The 24,283-nt window shown below is 37.6% G+C and overlaps 1 protein-coding gene across 11 annotated transcripts in view; it reads right to left on the bottom strand.

Annotated features, from left to right (window-relative positions):
- Window positions 1-24,283, bottom strand: part of QKI (QKI, KH domain containing RNA binding) — a 113,243-nt gene that overhangs the window by 43,342 nt on the left and 45,618 nt on the right. For all 11 annotated transcript variants that reach the window (XR_014795515.1, XR_014795516.1, XM_084889740.1 and 8 more), the window contains exon 3: window positions 19,452-19,568. Coding sequence is in view for 9 of the 11 variants with exons in the window: in XM_084889740.1 (XP_084745866.1) it covers window positions 19,452-19,568 (117 nt within the window). In the remaining 2 variants the exon portion in view is untranslated. The remainder of the gene's footprint in view (window positions 1-19,451; window positions 19,569-24,283) is intronic.

Raw genomic sequence — 24,283 nt, 5'->3', positions numbered from 1 at the left:
AAATGACAATATAAGTTTAAAAGTTCACCCTAAACAGAACATGTTTTTCTATTAAATTCAAAATACAGTGAACTTCATTTTTAATCACAAAAACTTCAAGCCAAGCACAAACATTGGAAGTTCTTAAAGAAATCATAAAGTTTTACCAAAGTGCTTAATATTTTATATTGTCCAATTATGAATACCTATTTTCAACTTTAGTCCCCAGCTGAACTTGTTCTCTTGGCTCAGAGTTTAAATGATCAAGAAGCAACTTTAGATTTATATACTTATGCTTAATAACTTACAAAAATTCCAACTACCTCTAAAATTTTTAAAGATTGGTGTTCCATTAAATATTCCAAACTTAACTTTTGCAATTAAAACTTAAAGAGCTATAAACCAATAATGTCTATCCTACTCCCATATCTTTACAGTAAGTAAAGATTCTCATTTTTACTTACTCATTTTGAGTACTTTACATTCTCATTTTGAGAATGACTGCAAAAATTATTTTCTTTAAAAATTTAGAACTTAATGTCCAATTTTTTTAATGCAAAAAAATCTTCTCTGTCCCCTAAATTCTACGTAGGCTAACTGTGAAGCAAAATATATTTATACACTGTATTTACTAAAACACTGAAAATGTTTCTCTACCTCTCCCAATAAAATGATTCAGTACTGTCCAAATTCTATCTTCCAACTATCTTTGGTCAGTTCTTCTAGGCCATATCCTTATTACTGCTGACAGCCTTTGCATATTCCCCCAACCTCCGAAGATATCCAGAATTCTTCTTAAAACCCATTTCTCATTCAGTATACTATCCAAACTGTAACTTACACATCTTTTATCAGCATATTGTTAGGGGCAGAAATAGAATAGTGGGACTAGCTATTATTATAGGAAATATTAATCATGCTCTGTTAACTGTCATTGTTCTGTTCTGATTAGAGAAAGCACATTCTAGCCTGGCTGATAATTGTAAGCCCCAGGACATGGAATACAGTCCATTATGGTTTTGAAGAACTGCCTCTCTTCATGGAAAGATTAACCACTTTGTTGCTGAAACAATCTGGTCCCAGAGGCGCTTGCCAGCACTGCCTGTAACCTGTAACCACTGCACACATTCTTATTCCTTTGGCCTACCTCGCCATGTAATCTTGGCTTATAGGGGGGCAGGAGGGACTAGAGCAGATTTTGGTAGGTGACCTGCTGCTCTCCCATGCTGCTAGCATTACTGGAATAAACGCTCATAGAGGATTCAACCCTTTTCTGCTGAAGTGGCTCAAGCAGTGACAGGAAGCCTGGAGCTGTTGGCTGTCCCACTTCAATACTGTAGGTCACAACTAATTTCACAACAACACACAAATGGCAGAGAGAGAGCAGAGCATACCACACTGAGCAGAACACTCCACTAGCTGGGAGAACTGTGACACGAGGCAATATGCTCCCTGAGAAACACGGGTGCAGGTGCTTCCCATTATATGCACAGTAACTGTCATTGGCTGAGAATGTTTGACAGCAGGCAGAGCATGAGAAAACATACATATTGGCACTGTGCTGTAATATACTTATACTTTTTAAAAAAATGTTGCAGAGACACACATGGAAAGAATTGGCACTGAGTAAAGCACTGCATAGAACAGAGGGGTGTTTATGCTTTTCCACCCATTAGACATTTTACCTGTAGTCTCCCTACAGCACTTCTCAGATATTATTCCATTACCCACATCACACAATGAAGACCCAAATTAGGAAGGTGAATTGATAGCAAACAAATGAGTAATTTACTGATGATAAGAAAACTAAAATAAAAAAAAAACAGAATTTAAAGCCTTTGTTAGATATAGAAGCTCCAAAGAGTAAAATATAAAAAAAGCTTTAGCTAGCTTGAAGCTCTGCTAATTAATGGCTACAAAACTTCAAAGGACATTTAAGAATATTAAGAATATCTCTTTTAAATTAATAACCTTTTTTACGAAGCAGCAAGAACAACATTTTTTAAATCTACAAAGACATAAAGGACACATCTTAGAGAAGTTTTCTATTCTCAAAACGATTAACCAAAACAAAACTGCCAACTAACAGCTGGAAAAAGTCAAGTTAATTTTCTTCACCTCATGTCCCCCCAACAGATAAAGGAGGGCATTCCAGCTGCTTAATACACCTTTTAATTGAGTGTGTCACTGGTAGGAAGAAAAATGTGGAACCACTACTTTCCATATCAAACAAAGCAAATAATTAACAGCCACTCTGGCACAATCCCTTTATCACTGAAACACACAATGAATGCTGACTTCTCGCACAGCCAGTGCTAGGCTAGGACAAAGCAGAGCTGGCGGTTCAGGGTCACAGCCACCTCCTCACTCCTCAAGCATACAGTTACTGCAGTCAGACACCTATAATTAACGAGGAGATGATCATGCTAATATTCAGCTCGCTGGCATGGAGAGGGATTCCCCTCCTCCCAGTACAGATGATTGCCTTTCATTTTAGAGTTTCCAGTAGTTACAGTTCACTTAGTTTTGATTACATAGCAATTAGATAGCAAATGCATAAGATCCGGAAAAAGACTTTGAAACATCAGATTGTGAGCAATCAGGCCCATTCTCCTCTCTTGTATATACAAGCAGCTCATTAAACAACTATTGTCTAAAAAACATCTCTGCCTCAAATGCCTTGGGTTTTGTTAAATGTTAAAACTTTCCAAACACATCCTTAGAATAAATCTCTCATCAACCTAGTACATGTTTGCAGAGTGGGAGGCAGGGTAAGCTGGCGAAGAAAAGGACACACCTAAACTCCTATCATTAGGGTTACTTCCAGACGTGTTAAAAAAATTTTAAATATACAATTTAAAATTGTCTGCTAAATGACACCTATTACCAGAAAATAAAATATCACTTCTAAATGTTCCAACCATTTTTTGAGAAACTCCTTCATCTTACTTTATGGGTTTGCTTTACAAGCTTCTCCCTGGCATCGGTGTGAAGAACCATGCATGTTCCGGAGGGAGGCTGCTCAGGAAGATGAGGACTGTTCCCTGTGTCCATGGGTGTGACCTGAAAAACTGCGATGGCCACTGATGTCCTGTCTCTATACCCTGGCAATTAATTTTACTTTTAGGCTTTAAATTTCAACCTCAAATTTAATCACCAACTGAAAATGCACCTTTTGTCTTTCTCTTTTTTGTAATTTAAATATGCATCGGTCGTTTATATTTAAGTACAGTTTTCTGCACCTGGTGCGGAAACAGGAAGCAACCATGTAACTAGAGATTGAACTGTGCGTCTAGGGAACAAGCGGCTTTGGGAATTTGGGCAGGAAGACTAGCAGACATTGAGTGAAGGACTCCAACAGTGCTGAAGTGGAACACCCCTGGAGAAAGCTACCAGATCCGACCACGCTCCGCCCACCTCAGTAACTGCGAACCCCACCACTTCACCCCTTACCCACGTAGTTATACAAGGGTTTAACTACTGAGTGTCTTGAGACAATTCTTTTAAACAGTGTCAGGTCAGGCCACTCCTGCTTAAACCTACCCCCCATGCCTTCCAACTGCTCTTCCAGGGAAAGTCAAACTCCTTCCCAAGTGTACAGAGAGGCCGTCTGTCCAGACCCCTCTCCAACCTTTCTTCCCATTCTCCCCACCCAGCCGGCCCTTGTCATTCCTTAGAGTTCTCATTCCTGTCTCAGTGCCTTTGCACTTATTTTCATCTCACCCAGAAACGTGCCCGTGTCAGCTACCCACAATGGCCACACTTAATTATATCACTTCTAAAACTGCCCTGATCATTTCCTTACCTGTTTATTTCCTGGCTTCCTTTCTAAGTTAAGCTCCACAAGAACAACAACCTCCCAGTTTTCCGTCTGATCCAGAGTAAAGAAAGTTTTTTAAAAAACCACACAACTTAATAAATTACTTAATAAAATTGAAAGGTAGAAGAAATATTCTACATGGCAAATAACTCGTGAATAAAACGTGTAAGGGGCGGTAAGAATGGTTTGATGGTTTACGAGGTAATAAGATGGGATTGACAATATGGAAGTTATTTGAAAATCCTATATAATAAAAGGGTAATATGAAAATCGACCAAACGGCAACCAACCGGTCTCTATGATGTGCACTGACCACCAGGGGGCAGATGCTCAACGCAGGAGCTATCCCCTGGTGGTCACTGCGCTCCCACAGAGGGAGCACTGCTCAGCCACGCCTCTCCCCACTCTCCTTGGCAGCGCTAAGGATGTCCGACTAAAGGGTGCAGGCCTGGATGAGGGACCCTCCCCCCAAGTGCATGAATGGCGTGCACCGGGTCTCTAGGAACACTATGAGGAGGAGAATAATGTAGGGATCAAGTCACAGCCAACAGGACAAGAGTACTCCAGGCAAAGGGCCTAGTGAGACCAAAGCCCTGCACTGACAGCCTCAGTGCATTCAAAACAAAGGCAGGAGCCCAGGCACAGGGCGGACAAAGGAAGAGAAGCCTTGTAGAGCCACCACACAGAGCAGCTCTTACTGAAGACATGGAAATAAATGCACGATTACTGGGAAATTCACTCTGGCTGCTGGAGAAAAACAGAAAGACTAGAAATAAGGAAAACAGAAGACTACCGAGAAAAAGCACAATGCAGTGATTGAACTCACACACTCAAGCCAGGCTGAGTTCAAATCGTATTAGACAGCTCACAAGCCAGTTTATCACAAGTTGGGTAAGCTCCCTAGGCCTCCATTTCCTCATGGGTAAAACTAGAATAGCAACAGCAGCTACCTCACAGGGCTGTCTGAGGATTAAATGGGTTAATTCACATGGGCTGACAAAGCAGCACCTTAATCACAGTAAGTGCTCAGTGTGCGGCAGCCTTACCACCACCAACACAACACAATGGTAACTGCTGTCCTTACCATTCCCTACCCCGACTCCACAGTCCCAGTACGAATGCAGTCTGGAATTCACAGATTCCAGTCAGGGAATAGAAATTCTAAAATCAAGCCAAAACCGGTTTGGCTCAGTGGATAGAGCATTGGCCTGTGGACTGAATGGTTCCAGGTTCGATTCTGGTCAAGAGCATGTACATTGGTTGCAGGCACATCCCCAGCAGGGGGTGTGCAGGAGGCAACTGGTCAATGTTTCTCTCTCATTGATGTTTCTAGCTCTCTATTCCTCTCCTTCCTCTCTGTAAAAAATCAATAAAATATATTTTTAAAAAATAAAAATAAAATCAACAAGGGTGGGTTGGGGAGAGGCAGGAGGAATCTACACTAATAAAAGAAAAAGATCCAAATTAACCATACCTTTGTGACACCCACCAGCCATTCAGGAGCGAGTATACAAATCAACCCAACAAAGATGACAGGTTAATTTGCATATGCATGGCAACGACTCAGGCATTCCACACCGCCCCAGCCCCTCAAGGCCTCTGGGAAGTATGGGAAGGCGGGGCTGGAGCAGGAAGAGGTGGCTCCAGGGTCTGAGTGGAAAGAGGCAGCGCTGGGGCCAGAGCACAAAGGCAGTGCCAGCAGCCAGGGAAAGGTAGGCCATTCTTGCATGCATCTTCGTGCATTGGCCTTCTAGTACATATATGATATAGAAAGAGATCTTAACTTATCAGAAATAACGAAGTTAGAAAAACAACTATTTTGCAAACACCTGTGTTACGGTAATGACAGGTTTGAGCAAGAGTCATTAATCAAAACTAAAACCACTAGCCAACATTTTGTTGGGAAGGGAATATTTACAAAGTTGTAAAGTACCCCCCCTTGATTATTAATTTAAAAGGGGAGTTACTTCTACAATGAAAAAATATGACTGATACCATTTTAACCAAATGATCCAAGTTAACATAAAAATGGGACCAACATATCTGCTAATATGATGTGCTGAGGACACAACATCCCTCTTTAAAAATATTCTTACCAAAAATGCATAGTCTGTATCTAATCCTGAGAAAGAAACGTGCAAATCATGAAGGACTATAAGCTGAGGAACTATTCCAAATCAGATACCAGTGAAATGTGTGATCTGGTCAGAATTCTGGGACAGAATCAATCAATCAATCAATCAATCACACACACACACACACACACACACACACACACACACACGTCAATTCTCCTTAATGATGTTCTATAAAGTCAGTGCAAACACCAAATTAGAGAATACTGACCCACTGTTCCTGAGGAAATACAGGGTTTGCTCCTAGAAGAAATACAAGCTTATGCTCATACCAGCCTCGAGTCACATTTTCATCAGCCAATCAACATAGCCCTGCCTGTGTGCTTATGTTTCCAGAGATCCGATTCAGCCCGCCCGGCCGAGTCATGGCAGGAAAGCCACTCCCGAAGGAAGCTTCTCCAGCACATGCCTGGCAGCGTTCTTGTGCTTAGAAACACTGGACAGCGGCCCACTGTGCTGGGGAGGACGAAGGGGGGCATTTTAACACCAGAACTGCCAAAATATAGCACAAAATGCATGATGAAAAGAACTCTTATTCACAATTAGTGAACTGGTGTTGCCTTATTCAACCTCAGCTGAGAACAAGAGTGTTAGGGGAGTCAAATCATTCTGCCAATCTGAACATGTCCATACATGACTGTGAAATCACGAGCCACACTTCTTAATTTAGGAATTACCAGTAAACTTTAGCAAGTAGGCGAATTTGTAAACATGAAATCTGCCAGTGTGTGTAAGTGTATGTATATACATATATGTGTATAAACAGAGACAGAGCACATACAGGGTTCAGAATTGTACAAATGCTTTTTAAAATGGCAAATCTAGGTGAAGGTATGTATACAAGAATTCATGGTAGCCCTCTTACAATTTTGTCTATAGGTGTAGTTATTTTTTTCAAAATAATTCAATGAAAAGACAAGAGCAAAGGCTTGGGGTAATAGCAATGGTAAGCCACATGATACAAAAATGAACATTAATATCCAAACATATATTAATAGATTTACCCTTGCTAATCAAAAATACTTGGAAAAGTATGTTTTTGTCCCCTTAAAAAAATGACATCCCCAATTTTAGAGGTGATTCATATACAAACATTTTCATTTCCTACTGAGTGAGCTTTTAATTTTAAAGAGTGGCTTTAATTAGCCATTCTGGTAACACTTTTTCAACCAACAAATTATACTCCTATAAATTTATCCTAATAATAATATATGTGCAGATGTTGTTCACATTTTCATAATAAAAACAATTAACTTTAGCCGAAACTGGTTTGGCTCAGTGGTAGAGCGTCGGTCTGCAGACTGAAAGGTCCTAGGTTCGATTCTGGTCAAGGGCATGTACATTGGTTGCAGACACATCCCCGGTAGGGGGTGTGCAGGAGGCAGCTGGTTGATGTTTCTCTCTCATCGACGTTTCTGGCTCTCTCTCTCCCTACCTCTGTAAAAAATCAATAAAATATATTTTAAAAAAATCAAAAAACAATTAATTTTAAAAGTGTTTATGATTTTCTATGGACATAGACAGATAAAATACCCATAAATAAAATAAATCAGGTCACAAAAACATTCGTCTCAAAATATAAATCAACATATGTAACACCTCTAAATGATTATATTTTAAAAATAAATACCAGTGGATAGAGTGTTAGCCTGCGGACTGAAAGATCCCAGGTTCGATTCCGGGCAAGGGCATGTACCTTGGTTCCGAGCACATCCCCAGTAGGGGGCAAGAGGCAGCTGGTCGATGATTCTCTCTCATTGATGTTTCTAACTCTCTATCTCTCTGTAAAAAAATCAATAAAATATATTTTAAAAAATAAAATAAAATAAAAAATAAATCCCAGTATTTATATTGTTTCTACACTAAACCTGAAAGGCTTTCTAAACTAAGAATTTTGATTTTGTAAGAGATCATTTGTTTTTACTACTGTGACCACTTTAAAATACTTTTGCTGTGACTGCCCTTGTATTTCCAATTACTCACTGGTTTCTTATTTTAGTTAATAATCCTATAATTTAAATGAATACAAGTTACTAGAAATTAATCTTATTTATAAAGATGAAATTATACAAAACTTTATTTACATTAGATTCTTACAAATAATATTTTCTATGCAAAATGATTAGTCTTCTATGTTTAGAATACAGGTATTTGAATTTGACAAAACATTTAAGTTAAAAGAAAAACTTATGAAGTCCTTTTTGAAACATTCCTAACTATTATTTCTTTTTACTCTTTTCTAAGTATCAAATCACTCACAAAACGAATCGCTTCAATAACGTGATACAAAGCAGTAATATTTTTGGACCCACAGGCAGTGCTTTCATCCTGGTCCTATGACAATCTGTGACTTAAAAAATAAAGAATTACAAATGGTCAATAATGCTAAGGCGTTTCTAGAGAAGAAGAATGAGGTGAGATGACTTGTCCCACCCATATATAAAGACTCCTAATTACTGTACTAATTAGGGTGGGTACAGAAATGGGTACATTTGACCAAAAGAACTAAACTGAACTGCGATATCACCTATTTTGGCTACACAGAGCTTATAACTTGTGGACCAATTGTTCCCTCCGAGAAATAAAATCCTATATAATCCTATATAATGAAAGCCTAATATGCTAAGTGTCCGGTCGTCCATTCAACCAATCAACATAATATGCTAATGATATGCTAAGGCAGCTCAACCGCTAGCTATGACGTGCACTGATCACCAGGGGCCAGACGCTCTGACCAGTAGGTTAGCTTCCTGCTGGGGACTGAGCAAGATGGGCCAGACATGCCCTGAAGCCCTCCTGAGGTCCCTCCTGCGCTGGCCAACCTCCCGTGTCCCTTCCCAGCCACAATCGTGCCCTAGTGGTCCCTTGGAATCTGGGACTCCTTGGGCGATTTCGGAGAGCAGTTTCAGCCCGATCCTGCAGACCAGGCTGAGGGACCCTAATGGTGCACGAATTCATGCACTGGGCCTCTAGTCTTTAATAGAAGGAGAGGGAGCATTTGATAGGTAGAGTGTACTAAGACCCTTGTCTTCTTTAGGGAGAGGACAGCCTACAATGAGGAGTTACAAAGGTACCGGAAGCGTGGCCAATGGGCACAGCTGGTTGGTCGTCATCCTGTGCACAGAAAGGTTGTTAGTCCAATTCCAGGTCAGAGCACATGCCCAGGTTGCGGACTTGATCCCCAGTTGAGGGCGTGCAGGAGGCAGCCAATCAATAATTCTCTCTCATCATTGATGTTTCTCTCTTTCCCTCTCCCTTCCTCTCTGAAATCACTAAAAATATATTTTAAAAAGTAACATTTTAAAATAAAAAGAACAATATAATATCTTTAAACAGTGATCTTTAAACAGTGATAACAAAAGGAGTAAATATAAAAATAAACTGATAGAATAGAATGGGTCACTAGGATTATGAAACAGCCTAGTAATTTTTCATTAATATGACTGAAATGGATAAGACAGTTCAGTCATATTAATGAAGGTAAAGGCCTGAAGTGGGAGTGGAAGTGGGGTGAAGGAGGGGAATTGGTGGAAAAAGGGTCATCTGTAATACTTTTTAACAATAAAGATAAATGCCAAAAAATATTTATGACTGAAAAACTTTCCAATTTAAGTTCCTTGATCAATTGTTGCAGAATAATGTAACATAAGCAAGATTCCAGTAGCAATTCTGTCAACAGAGAACTGAGCCTTCTAAAAAGAACATTTGTTAAGACTACACAGCTGTAAGGTGTTCACATGTTCCTTAACCAAACTGACTGCAATCCAATCAAGTCTTAATTTTAAAAGAATCATTAGCAGCATCTAGTGATAAAATGGACTCTCCCTTTTCACTGAAACTCATGTCTCATTTCATTAGGCATGGGTAATTAACTCTTCTTGGTATTAGGTCTATGGCAGAGTAATTAGCTTAAGTTTTACAGGCTACTTAAATGGTTACTTTAATGAAAACAAAGGTTTATTTTCACTGGGTACATCTTTTTACCCTTCAAAGAGTTTTTCACAAAATTTAATAACTGCACTTTAAAATAAATAATAGTGAAGTGTTTATTTCTAATCCTTCATGTTTGTTAATCAATGTGGGCAAAGCGACTCTAAGTGTAGGGAAATACTATCCAATCTGAAAAAAAGCACTGAATTTTTATTGCACTCCTTTATCCTCTTCTATGTTAAAATAAGGCTAAGCCACCTGAGTCCATAATGAACATGTAACCAAATGAACAAAAATGTCAATATTCTAACAAATTTATTTTAAAAACATGCACAGCAAAAACAAGAGGGTGAGAAGTGTGGAGAGGAGCAAAAGAGTGGACCTGGGGGCCAGTTTACAGTCCTGAGAACCCAGCAGATCATGCGACAAGCTGGTATTACAACCATTCCAACCAGTGCTACTTGGCAGTGTAGCTTGCAAGGATAGAAATCAAAGGTGTTTAAGAAACATTCACAGCATTCTAACTGGATAATTTTGCCTGTGACATAAAAAGTTCTAAATAGGTTTAAATTTACATATTTTAGAAATTTCTCTGATAAGAAACATTAGATTTTACTTTTTTGAGATGGTCTTTTATTTCACATCATTTGAAAAACACTGATTTAAACCATTCCAGAAAAGTAGGCCTTCCTTTCCCTTGAAAACAAAACAAAAAAACAAAAACAATCACTTGAGGTTGAATGAAATGTCATGTGCCATTACACTGAAAAAGAAAGTCTCACGCTGCTTAGGCATTAGTTCATAGCTCAAGTAGGATGTATTTAATACATAAGTACTGTAATCAATACGTCAGAGGCTCTAAGGTTTAAAAGAATATATTTGTTTTGAATTCGAAGTAAAGTTAAGATCAAAGAATTTAGGTTTCCAAGATAAAGATTTTATCTCAACACAAGAAAGGACTTTCTAGACAAAGCTAAGGCTGGTCATTTGCCTGCGGCCTTCATTCAGTCTCTTCTGACTGCCAAGAGGGGATGCAAGGGAGAAATGGAAAGTAGAGCGAAAGCCCACTGGTTTGGCTCAGAGGGAGGGCATCGGCCTATGAACCAGGAGGTCATAGCTCCATTCCTGGTCAGAGTGCATGCCTGGGTTTCGGGCTGGATTGCTGGTAGGGGGCGTGCAGGAGATAGTTGATTAACGATTCTGTCTCATCACTGATGTTTCTATCTCTCTCTCCCTCTCCCATCCTCTCTCTCTGAAATAAATTTTAAAAAATAATAATAAAGTGTAGGAAAAAAACCATTCCTCATAGGGTTACAAGAGAATGAAGTCTTAATGCCTGGCCCAAGGCATAAATTATGGATGACTAACTTCTCTCCTACACATCTATAATGATACTCATTATGAAGCACTCCCAGTAAAACTGAAGAATTTCTAAGTTCTGTGTTTCGTATGAGGAATCCTAGCTGAAAAAAGGGCATGTAATCTAATAGAAAATCATATTAACTTTTTCTCTTGAAAACATTTTAAATAGTAATTAGCATCTTAGGCCCAACTAGAAATTCATTACAATTATAATATACCTTAAGTCCTGTTACAATAATACCACTTCAGCTATGTCTAACCATTATTTTAAATGGGCTTGATGGGAAAATAGCAATACATTGCAAGTAAAATGACTAACTGGGAAACCAGAGATGGCTGCAATGTTCACAAGAGCAATGACGTTGTTCCCCCCCCTCCCCCCCCACACACACACACTTACTTATGGAATAGCTTGTTTAAAAATGTCTTTAACACCTCCTCATAAAATATAAAAGTTTAAATCTATTGGAGAATCTGTTAAGAAATTGATTGCTCATGGTAATGAAAAATAAGCACCCCTAGAAATAGGAACTTAGACCTACCTAGCAAAATTACATATTGTAATAGCACTTCTAGAATTCTAACCAAAATATAAACTAGCAAATACATGTAAAGATGTACATAATAAAGATGCTGCTATTCAAGGCAGCACTCTCTGCCTATGTTTAACAACAAAGCCTAGGATCAATTCAAATGTCCATTAACAGGGGAATGTCAAAATAATTCATAGTATATCCACACAATGGGATATGGTAAAGTTATTAAAAGGAATAGAACTATTTTTATATACTCAACAATATACCATTAAGTAAATATATACTCAGCAAGGTATAGAAAAGTGTAGAATGCATAACAATCTATGAAAAAAGAGAAATTACACACATACAATACACAATTGTCATACTTCTGTAAATTTACATTTTAAAAAAAAAGGAAATAGAAGGCTAAACCAAAAACTAAATTAAAAATTTACACAAACGGCAAAGGGGGAAATAAATAAAGAAACCAGAAATAAAAGCTAGACTTCTCTGAAAATTTCCTACATTATACATTGACTTTGAAACCATTGGAAATGTTGCAAGTAATAGAAAAATAATTTAAGCAATTCTTAAAACTGAAAACCAAATGAGCTTAACTGTATATCCATATGATGGTATAACTTGCACAATAAAAAACTCTTGTTTTAAAACAGTAATTTGTTTCTCAGGTGAAATATACCCTAAAGTAATAAGAACTGCTGCCCTGGCTGGTGCGGCTTGGCTGGCTGGGCTTCCATACACATAAAGATCCTGGGTTTGATCTCTGGTCGGGGCACATAGCCGGTTTGCAGGTTCAGTCCCTATTGATGTGTCCCTCTCCTCTCCTCTTTTTTTCCCTTCCTCCTTCCCCTCAATTCAATTAAAGAAAAACCACCAAAGACCAAAGAAAGTGACAAGAACTGCAGAAAATTTCCCCCTGGACAGTGCTGTTGGCTAGTGTCCTTATTGTAATTCTGGCATGTGTTGTGTATTTTAGAATATAGTAAACGAATCTTTAGAAACCAGGATTTTCAGTGTGATAGAAAGACAATACAGATAAAAAAAATCACTTAAATAAAATCCTGTAAACTTGGTTTTGAATAAAAATGAACATGTACAAACATATCTATATTTCTGTGTGTGTGTGTGTGTGTTTGATTGTGTATGAATCTCCTATCTCTGTGCTGAAAAGGTCTACAAATAATGAGCATAGCTACAACCCAGACTGCAATCCCTAAATATTATTTCCACTAACAGTAACCAAGGTTTCTTAAAGAATGGCTGATTCTAATTCTGGAGAAGAAATTCTAAAAGATGAGCAAGGACTATGTACTCCACCAGAAAGCAAAAGCAAAGTTACTAGTCACAAAACTACAACTGTGTCAAAAGGACCTTGAAGAGATACCCACAGGCCAAACATAGTAATTAGTTAGAAACATTAACTGCAAAGAACTGAAACATCGAAACTGTGTCAATGCAGCATTCAGAATGATATTCAAAAGAAAACACTCTTTTCACCTTTGCAGGGTTCCTAGGAGTCAACTGTCTATTTTAAAACTAGTGAATAAGGAACTGAGTGTTTATTCAGCTTTTCCTATAAAAGTAAATCTTGCTGGTAGTAATGAAGAAAACAGGATATAGCTATTTTGTAACTCCTTCTGAAAAAAGAACCTAAGAAACAATCACCAATGACTGCTAAAATCAGAGAGAGGAAACTGGATTTTCTGTGCCCCCACCATAACAGTGCTTGTGAAATAGTCTTCAGAAAGGAAGAAAATGAGGAAGGGAAGGCAGGCGATCTGAATGTGGTGAAAACTTTGTTACTATTTACAACAAACACAGGAACAGAGTTAACCACCACCATGAACATGCAATCAGCTACATCCACAGGAATTCCTCAGGACAAACAGCTCAGCTCCTCTACAAACACACTGCCAGCCGAGAGAAATGGGCCGAGGGGGAGAGTGACACGAAGAGCCCGATCAATCAACTGCTACGTATATAGCCCTCATTTGGATGCTATTCAGACAAACTTTTAAATGTACATTTATGGGGCAGGGGAGAAACTGAACACTGACGAGGTATTTGATGACATAAAGAAAATGTGATAAAAAAATAAACACAATAACAAAGAGCCTTTCTATTTTAGAAACTAATAAAGCATTTACAAGTGAAATTATGTTTGGAATTTACTCCCCAAATCATCTGCGGGAACAGCAGGGGGAGTGAGGGCACACGTGGAAGGAGACAGGCAACGCTGACACTGGGTGTGAATAAAGACTATTTAAAATTCACCATGATGAAAGTTTTTAAAACAAACTATACCTATGCTAAAAGAAAGCTACGTAACACAACAGGCTATTTGGAAACATGCTTGTACTTGATGGTATGTCATACTGACCACAGCCACTTTAGTATGTCCACCAAAAACTGGTGCTTCCTTATCACCCAGCACAAAGTCTAAAACATTCTAACGCTCAACCATCTGGTGAATTGACACAGGACAAAACAGAGCTGCAGGAGAAAATGTTAATGATAAAGCATCATGTAAAAAAGATCCATGTCCGATAGCTCATGTGAACATGCATATAACTTCATGAAGCACAATCACAAGAAGACATAGTACCAAAACTGTCAACAAGAGTAGCATCTAGAGCAGTGGCTCCCAACACAGGGCACATGCCCCACAGGGGGGCCATTTTATTTTTAAGGGGGGCAATTTGAAAATGAGTTATTCACAGTGAATGTTTTGCATTTCTTATGGTTCTAGGAGTCTCATATACGGTATGTAAATATATATTGTGATACATTTATGCATTTCAGTTCTCTATGTTTTGAAACTATTTCCTATTTTTTCATATCACTATATTTTTATCAATTTCTTCCTCAGTACTTCAACTGTTCTTTTGTTCTTTTCTTTTTCTCTTTCATGGATGCCATGTTCTTCGGAAGCTTATTTAGACCCAAGTTCGTGGCCTTTTAGGCTTCCCCCACAAGAACAGGAGCTCACTTTTTGAGTAAGAATTATATGTTATGGAGAGGGGGGAGGATCAGGATTTTAGAGATGCTTAGGTGGGTCGTGGCTAAAAACAGGTTGGGAACCACTGATCTAGAGAGAAAGAATCAGGTACAATTTAGTATTTTTTTCAGACCATCTGTACTTTTAAACTTTCCTAAAAATATCATGTATTAAAATATATATTAACCATGAAAATAGAAATGAGAAAATGTGTAATGTACATATATGAAAAATAGTCCGTAAAATGATATTAAAGTCTACTTATGTTTACAATTATAAAATATGCCTTCTCTAATAACATTTTATAAATCTTATTCACAAAAGAATGTAGTTTTTTCAAGAAGTTATAGAAACATCTCTTAAAAAAGATTCTATGGGTAAATATATTTGGGAAACAAATGTAAAGTTAAAAACTGAATTAAAACTTTAAAATCAGACGTATCTGATTTTAAATTCAAAGCCCATAATCTCATAAGGACAATTTGTAGAGTTTGAATGTCTCATGATGTGTTTGAATTTGGTGCAATTGTCATTCAGAAATAAGGGACTGGATAATAGCTGGAAGCATAAAACCATCTTCTGAGGCTGCTGCTGGTCTGAATGGGACACTACAGGGGAAGCAGCAGCTCCCATCTGGCATTGTGATCAGTGCCCCAGAAGGGCCACCTGCCCCTCTGAGCGCACATTCCTTCACTCCAAGCTCAGAGCTCTAACTACAACTGCGGAGTCTCACTGGATGTCTCCAGAAGACACAACATTTGACTGAGCTGGCTTTAATCAAACTGAACACATTTCACCTATCAACACTGTTGGGCAACACAGGCATGGCTTCTTAGCTCCTCCTGTAATGACAGGGGGTGTGAGTGTGGAAACTGATGGATGTGGATAAGAAAAGTCTCCAAAGAGTGTTCCCTACAAAGACCGTTCCTAAAGATTTCCAAAGGTGTACTTCACTCACCACTGTAATACCGTGACTGGTCTCCACTATCGTCTCCCAAGTATCTAATTACGTACACAACCGTCTTCCCTTTAAGGACTTCCCTGTTTCATCTGCTACACTATTCTGTGTTTCGGGGAGGCCATTCCTTCTAGCAGGAGACATTTCCCCACAGCCCTTCATGTGGCCCCTGCAAAAACTTCAAAAACAAACAAACCAAAAAACTCCTACAAAAAAAAAAAAATCAACCGTATTCTTTCCTCAATATTATTTCTCTAGCATCTCTAATCTGTTCAAGTATTTGTTTCCCAACAGGAAACAAGGGATTAAATCCTGTCTAAAGGAAGATTTCTGAAAATAAAAAGGATGATGCATAGAAAAATTTCAAAATATTTTATCACTGAGGAACTGAACAAGAAGCTTAGAGGAACCAACCACACTGCCTTCATAGCAAAAGTTTAGAGTACTCAGTAGTCAAGTTCTTCCAACATTCCTGAGGCTGATGTCACTCTTAGGGATGGTGTATAATTAGAAGATTAGGTTCAAACTTTGCTGCCTTTTTGGCAGCTGAACTATGGCAAATTACTCAACCACCTTGAGCCTCAGTTTCCTCACCTACATAATGGAAATAGTAAAACTCAGATTAACTAAATGTGAAGAAAGCACTTAGAATGATTCATGATACAGACTATACTAAATTCACAAGGACTATCCATAAGCACTGGCTTCCACTTGTGGACCCGTTACCATCTACTGACCCCCGACTACCGGAGACAGGCCCAGGTGATCGCTGGAGACCAGCAGCCTTCTATGCTGCTGGCACAGACAAGCTTCCCCGTCTCTTGTGAAGTCTGACTGACTGCAGCTCCTGCTCTTAGGTTCCATGTTATTCAAAATAAATGCTATCGTAGCCATCAATAATGTTAAAGTAATATCAATCCAAGAGAATAAAATTTGAAGTGGCATATTCACTCCATTGCTGCAAACCAGCAGCTTAGAAAGATGCAGTGCTGTCTATCTTCCCAACAAAAGTAAAGCACACAGGGCTTATGGTTTTCTCTATTTACAAAATCTTCTATGGAGTCTGGAGAGTCGGGGCGGAAGGGCATCTATGCCTTCGTGTGTTACCTAAATAAACCATGTGTTCCTTCCCAGATCCTACCATGTGGCAGGGATTCATCAAGCACAGAGCAATGCTCCATAAGCACTGAGTTTACCAGACGAGTAAAGGATTTCATCTCCTTGTGACTCAGATCAATAAACAGCTTTTCAATCATCAGAAGTAAAATGATATTAATCTCTAGCTTTCTTCACTTGGCATAAATTGACAACTCTACAGGGGGGAAAAAGTAGTCAATAGATTTTCTTTTGAAACACCAGAAATATACCTCAACCAGGCTTCTTCTTTACATCAATACCTCTTTTTGTCTCCATCTGTTTGTCATTGTCTTTTTTCAAAACAGCCAACAAACAAATAACAGTACTTTCCGTTTTGACTTTATTAACATAACTACAGCATAACCCAAGATGATTTAATTTATTATGTGTAATCCATTTAAATTAAGATTACAGAAAGCATTCCTAGTATTCTAAGTCTATAAATTCTTCACAAAATTCACACACCCTAATATCAAACAGATATATGGAAGCCATTCTAATTAACTTGATATGCCCAAGGTATGTTCACCTGTAGCTTTTAATAAAACTAAAAATGCAATCTATAGCCAATTTTTGGTGTCCTATATTATCTTGCATGTACATTTATTCTGTAAGCTCTTTTAAATTTCAGTAGACAATATTACAAATCAAAAATAAGTAAAATGTATGAACTGCTTCTACTTGAGGCTAAGAACAAAATAGACAGGCAGGATATGGACACACCAACAACCAGAGACACAGCATAGAAAAGCCATGAGAATCTGGGACTTTCAAAGGTCACAGGACTCATTTCCAGAGTTTAAAAAACTGCGCCTATGAGTTTAAACACAAAGTGTACTATCAAACAGTATTGGCTAAACTTATTAAGAACCATTATTAACATTAACTGATCACTTAATATACATTAAAACACAGTTCCTAGTGTTTTAGCACTAACTGAACCCTCCCAGCCACCAGAAGAGATGAGTAACATTACTGGTCCCACTCTACGTTCCAGGCACAGACAAGCTAATCTGCTGAGTGACAGAACCAAGATGCACAGCGAAGCAATGTGACTGTAGAACTCACTCTCTAACCATTCTGTTCTTCTGCCAAGAGCAGAATGTGGTCTTCAGGCTGCAAGTCCACCCTAACCACACAGACTCATGGCGTCTCACTACACACCTGCAAGCTCTTGTCCACAATGCCTCATGTGCACCAGTGACACAAGCGCAGGCCACTGTACAGAATTAAGAGACGCCGAGAAGAGGAAAAAAGCATGCTTTGTTAACTGCCTGATAACAGTAGCTTTTTAAACTAATAGATACAATAATCTTTTGGTGAAGATTCATTTGTCCTCGGTTGTCAAGATTTCACCTCCTTGTGACCAGGCTATGAAATTACACTACTTAATGCCAATGCAACCGTAAGTGCAAGCATGGGAACCAAAACTGATGGCAACACAAAAATGCATGTCACCTAGTTGAATCAGAATCTAGAATCTAATATTTAAGATCCTAATAAAATGTTTTAAATATACCTAAATACGCTGAAGGGGAACTCACAAGCTTGCCTCCAAATATATTTAAACTCAGATGACAAGAGAACGTGGTAAAATTAAAAGATAATATGAGGATTTTTTTACCCTCAACTTCTTAGCAACTCTTTATCTACAGGGAGAAAGAGTGCCTGAGATTTGGTGAACGAGAGAGCTTACACGAGGAGGTGGGAAGCTCAGAAAAGCAGCCCACCAGCATCCAGTGCGAATACCTTTCAGGTCTGCTGTTGGTTCCATGAGCTCCACAAAGCAGTTCAATGTACATGCTGCAACATGACTGAAGCATATGCTGTCATTTGCTAGCCCTCTCAAGGCAATGTGTTTAAAAAATTAAAACAACAACCCTTCCTACCAATAAGTTTAATCAATTGTCAATAAAATGTAGGTTACTTAAAAAAAAAAAAAAAAAAAAAAAAGGAAAGTCAAACATTTTTTCCACAAATAGAAAGTCAAAAGTATTTACTCGACAAAAGGAAAATAGGCAAATAAAACCTTCTAAAAACAATATTTAAAGTATATAGTTAGACCTTTATTAATTCAACTAGAAAAACAAGAGGTAACAAGAAAAATAAAAACCAGAAACAATATACGTACTTTAAAATGTCTAGAAAACTTGTGATCAACACAGAATGTTGATGAAACCAAACTGAGGCTAATTAAAAGCCTTCCTTTTCTGCTAACTCTCCAAATGATTTGACATACATGCAAACTTATTTATGTGACTGTTCTCATACAAATCTCAAACATTTTAGATTTCCCAAACTTTTAGTTACATACTTTTATATACACATTATAGTTTGGCTAATTCCCAAACTGGAAGTTCCTCGATTATAAAGACCAAAGTTAAAAAGATGTACCGAGTGTTAATATAGTTGGCTAAATGAAAAATGATAATTAGCAGGGCAAAATCATGACTTCACCTTTAAAATGTTCATGCTTCTGACATGAAATAATGTGTAGGTGCTTTATACAGAAAAGACCTGAGTATTTTATTAGAATGCAAAAGTTTAATCAAATTATTCATAGAAAGACTTGCCTCCATTTTTAAAAACTTACCTTCTTCTTATCCCTCATTGAGCCTTTGCCCCGGACCATAATTTTACATCCCGTTTCTGCTTCAAGCTGTTTAGCTGTAAGTCCTCTAGGTCCAAGGATTCTCCCAACAAAATTAAACTGGGGGGGGAAAAAAAGTCAGCATATATTATTCTCTTGCTTGAATTTATAGCTATTAAAATTATTTTAAAATATATATTCACTTGCTCAAATGAAATACTTTTTAATAATAAGTTGAAATAAAATTAAGAGTCCTTATAAATGTCTTGCCAAGTTTTGGGGAGGGGTGTTATAACAACTCATTGTTTAGCATGAAATTTTCATATGTATTAGTACAAATTATAAATTAAGAACAATACATCTGCCTGAAAAAGGTACAATACTGAACTGTCCATTAACATGTAATCTAAACCAAAGCATATAACAAAATCTTAAGATACCATATAAAAATGCGAATGTCTTTTACAAAACTCTTTAATGATGGTGTTCAGGGAACTGTTCATTATGTTAAATAATATTTATTGCTGTTTCTAACTAAAATCCTTGGGGGAAATTCCTATTACTTATCTAACAAGCTATACTTTCTCTTAAGCAACTGTTCAGAGACCATACTTTTGGGCTGCCTGTCAGAACTCTACTCTGGTGGCCAAATTTGGATTCCACCCTGTACTAAACTAAACATTTAAGTCTTGAAAGTAAATGCTTTTTCATCACATTCCTTACAAGTTTTATGCCTGTACGCTTATTTTCCCCCTCATTTCTACCTTTAACTTATACTATTTTTGCAAGGAGGCTTAACTCTTTTTGTGAACAGGGGAGTGATAAAAATAATTGCATAAATAAAGAATTAGCATCCCTCAACAGAAACTTTTAGCCTTCATATAGAGAAGTTTATCTTTCAAGGGGAGGTGGGGAGCAAGACATAGATTAACTCTGAACACTGAAAAGTAAATTTCCTCACTCAGATGAGATAAAATACCATCACTTCCACAAAAATCCAAAAGTAATGATTCTCATGCATACAGCTTCCTATTTTTTCCATGCACATGAGCCACTGCTGGCATGTTATTCCGTAAACGTCAGAAGCTAGAATTCACTGCTCTCAAGGCTTAAGCTAGGGCAGCACTTCTCCAGTCTTCTGTGCCTCCATGGCTCTGACTGTCTCACTAAGCTGCTGACCAGCAGTACAGTTTCGGTGACTCACAAACGAAAGATGGGTGGTGCATGAGGATCGCTGGAAGAAAGTCCTGTCCCTCAGATTTTGATACAACTTTTCCCATCCAAAGTTGAGACTGTCCTCTAAGCACCTGATCTAGCTCTCCAGGATTCCCAGTTCTGAAATTTGCCTGAACATCTCTGTACACACCCCTTATCCCTGCCTCGTTCTTCGCCTCTTTACCCAACCCGGGGCCCTGCACTTCCTGCTGCTTTTAAGATTTCCTCTTCTGCTGGAACCATGGCATTAGAACTATACAGAGAAAGACTTCACCACAGCTAAGTCATCCTTACAGTTACTATTTATCAATGAGCAATGTTTTAAAAGCAGTCAAAACCAACATATTAAATCTACAACACAAAATTTCCGTGACCTTAAAAATGAACCAATCTTTATTACCCAAGAACCAACAAAGCTCAAGTCTGTTAAAGTGCATACCACTGGAATTCTAATTCAGTAGAAACTGTCAAGGTCATCCTTCTCAGAATATTGTAAGTGGAGAATGAAAAAATTAATCATAGCAGCTGCTTTGTCTACTGCAGCCAATTTAATATCATTTGCCTTGCATTAAAATTCATTGTGTTGATTTATCATGCTAGTTCTGCAGCTTCGTGCAATTAAAACAATGTCACAACATATTCAAAAATAATAATTTCAAATAGCCTGAGCTAACTGCAACTTGAAATTCCCAAAGAGCAAGAAAGAAAGAAAGAAAAAATTCGTTAACCCTACTGTTTTAAGTACAGACCTTCTCCATGGCTCACCTACATTTATGCCAAGTGGCAAGTTATCTTCTAAAGAAGAGGTTAACAACAATTATGTCTAATGTTATTCACTGATGCTCACTTCATTTTAAACAGAATAGATTTCTACCAATGACAATATACAAAGAATTATGGTAAGTTTTTCCATTAACCTTTTAAGATATCTACAAGTAAGATAAAACTTCCTGTGACATGCTGTCAAAAGAGGTAACTAATAAAAAAATGGATCACCAAAAGCATTTCAGTGAATCACTTCTAAGAAATGTTAAATAGTAACTTCTGCTTAAAACTTTGGAATATTCTGTAAAGTATGCATTTCTTTGGATTATTTTCTACATAGATTAATAATGTTTTTAAATAGTGCGTCTACTATTTCTAAAGTGAATTTTAATTAGATACCTTACAAACCTTACATTATATCACTTAAGTGACATAATAGGTATGAAACACACATGCATATATTTGTTGATGAAGCCTTTACTTAGCAAATGACAAAAAAATAAAATAAAATAATGAACTACCTCAAGTATAATCAACACCAGTGAGCTATCTTATGGAAGTGTGTAAGATGAGAGAATTGTGACTATTTAGCAGTATTGCAGGTCCTCAAATAACATCATCTCGTTCAATGCTGTTTCTCTGTAATGCTGATGAGATACCCTAGGAACTTAACTCTTTTTTATGTCAATTAACTTATGGTAAAAATTGGTTTCATTACTCTTTATTTTGCTTAAAGTCACAGAACCTATGGATAACATTAAGTTCAACTGTTTTTAATTAAAAGGACCAGAATGAATATATAAAAATGTCTTCATCTGGGGAGACAAATGGCTTATTACTTTTCTATCTTCAAATTAATTCTAGATAAGCAACAAAATGTGTCTTCTATGTTACCTAATAATTAGTATAGGAATCATTTTTGCAAAACTTCTCACATATGTGAACTTTATACACATCTTCTAATGGCTACGCAGGAAGAGGCACTTTTACCAGCAGCTTTTTAAAGGGGAAAAACAGTAACCAGTAATAACCAAAATCTGACCTCTGTGGCATATGAATTTAGATATCCTAATTTATGGCAAATCACCTTTTGAGTATAGATATAATTGAGAAAGAGTCTAAAACCATTTTTTAAAAATCAAGTGAATAAGAAAATATCCTCCAGAAGCTATATAACAAGTGTTTGGGGGGAAATTACCTAGACAACTAAAATAAAAATACGAGGCATTAAAGCCAACAACAGTTTTATGATATAAGTATATGATAAAATATTTGACAGCTCAAGATACAAACTCTTATTACGCACAAAACCCTTTAAAAGATTCCACTTACTTTTCAAACCTTTATTTTGCTACCACCTTGCTATTCACACATGTAAGTAATTCATGTTGTCTGAAAAGGGCAGGTACTTTAAAATTTTCCATCACACCTTCTTCCGTCCTTCCTTCTCAACAATCATGTCAAATGCCTCTCATGACACACACTGAGCTCACGTTTCTTCTGTGATTTCCTTGTCATCATCTCTAGGCCAGCAGTCGCCAACCTTTCGGACCTCATGGACCACCAGTTGGTGACCGCTGCTCTAGCAGCTATCCGTTTCCTCCTCCACAGTGACATCTCAGGGTGCTTTGTGTCCAGCCTCAAAGAGCCTAGCACACGGGATGCCATGATCAGCTGTCTCTTGCAGGCCATTCTCAAGTCAGGAACCAGTACCTGATTTTTGTTTTTTCACTTCATGGTACCTCACACACACACACACAGCACATAGAAGAAACTAATACTTGTTCAAACTGTTGAATGATACAACTTAAAAATGTCCACAGAAATCATAACATTTTTTTTCATTCACTAGTAATAAATCAATCACTAAGTCATATGCAGCACAAGAAATCTTAATACAGTTCAGAAATTTCTCAAATAGTTAAGCCGGGCTGACTGATCTCAGGATAAATTCCAAATGACAGACCATGTCATAAAAAGAAAACTGTGATATCCACTTTCCATTTCAATACAGAAATATCATGAGTGCAAAGACCATGTCACTCCCTATGGCATCGGTGTTGAATATGTAGAAGTATGTTTTATTACTGAGTGCTCCCGTATGAGCCAGCTTCTACTGCTTGGCAACACTACATGCACTAAGTCCCTTAAGAGGGTAACCTGGAAGGCAGTTACCACTGCAGTCTATATTTAATACATGACAGATGACAAAAGTAGCCCAAACCCTAGAACACCTAGATTAATCAACATAGTATAATGCTTTTCTCCTCAAGACCTTAAACATATGCCCTGGTCACATCAGAACTCACATTCAGTTTTCTCATTCTTGTTGCTCATTCAAAATGTTTAGTAGGAAGTTTATAAAAACTCTCATCACTGATGTTGCTATTTCTCTTAGAAAGAACAAGAAAAAAAAACACAATTCTCTTCAGAGTCAAAGTTATTATTTTTGCAATGTCTTCTTCACCTACATCCCATAATGTATCATTACACTATTTCTACGTAACCACACAGAGCCTTCTCGGTATTTTCATCTGTCTTTATGGATTGGGACCACTGTCTTCATAAGCATCATATACATCCTTTTCATCTTAATTGAACTATTTATATGAATATTTCAATGACAAATATGTAAAAGTTCAAAAAAGAGAAAGAGGAGAATGTGATTACTGAATTCAAGATTGAGCTTACAAGTGATACCTCAGACCAGAATGTAAGACATGATGATGAAATGTCTGTTCTGACCATTCATTAAATAGTGCATAAGCTCTCTGAAATGGATTTCCTAAGTTTTGCTGCATAACTATTACCTGCCTCACACACTGTTACAAAATTATTTATTCAGCTCTGAAAGT

This window comes from Pipistrellus hanaki, assembly GCF_964339955.1.
Source record: "Pipistrellus hanaki genome assembly, chromosome: 7".
NCBI lineage: Eukaryota > Metazoa > Chordata > Mammalia > Chiroptera > Vespertilionidae > Pipistrellus > Pipistrellus hanaki.
This window is presented reverse-complemented; position numbering and strand designations above follow the sequence as displayed.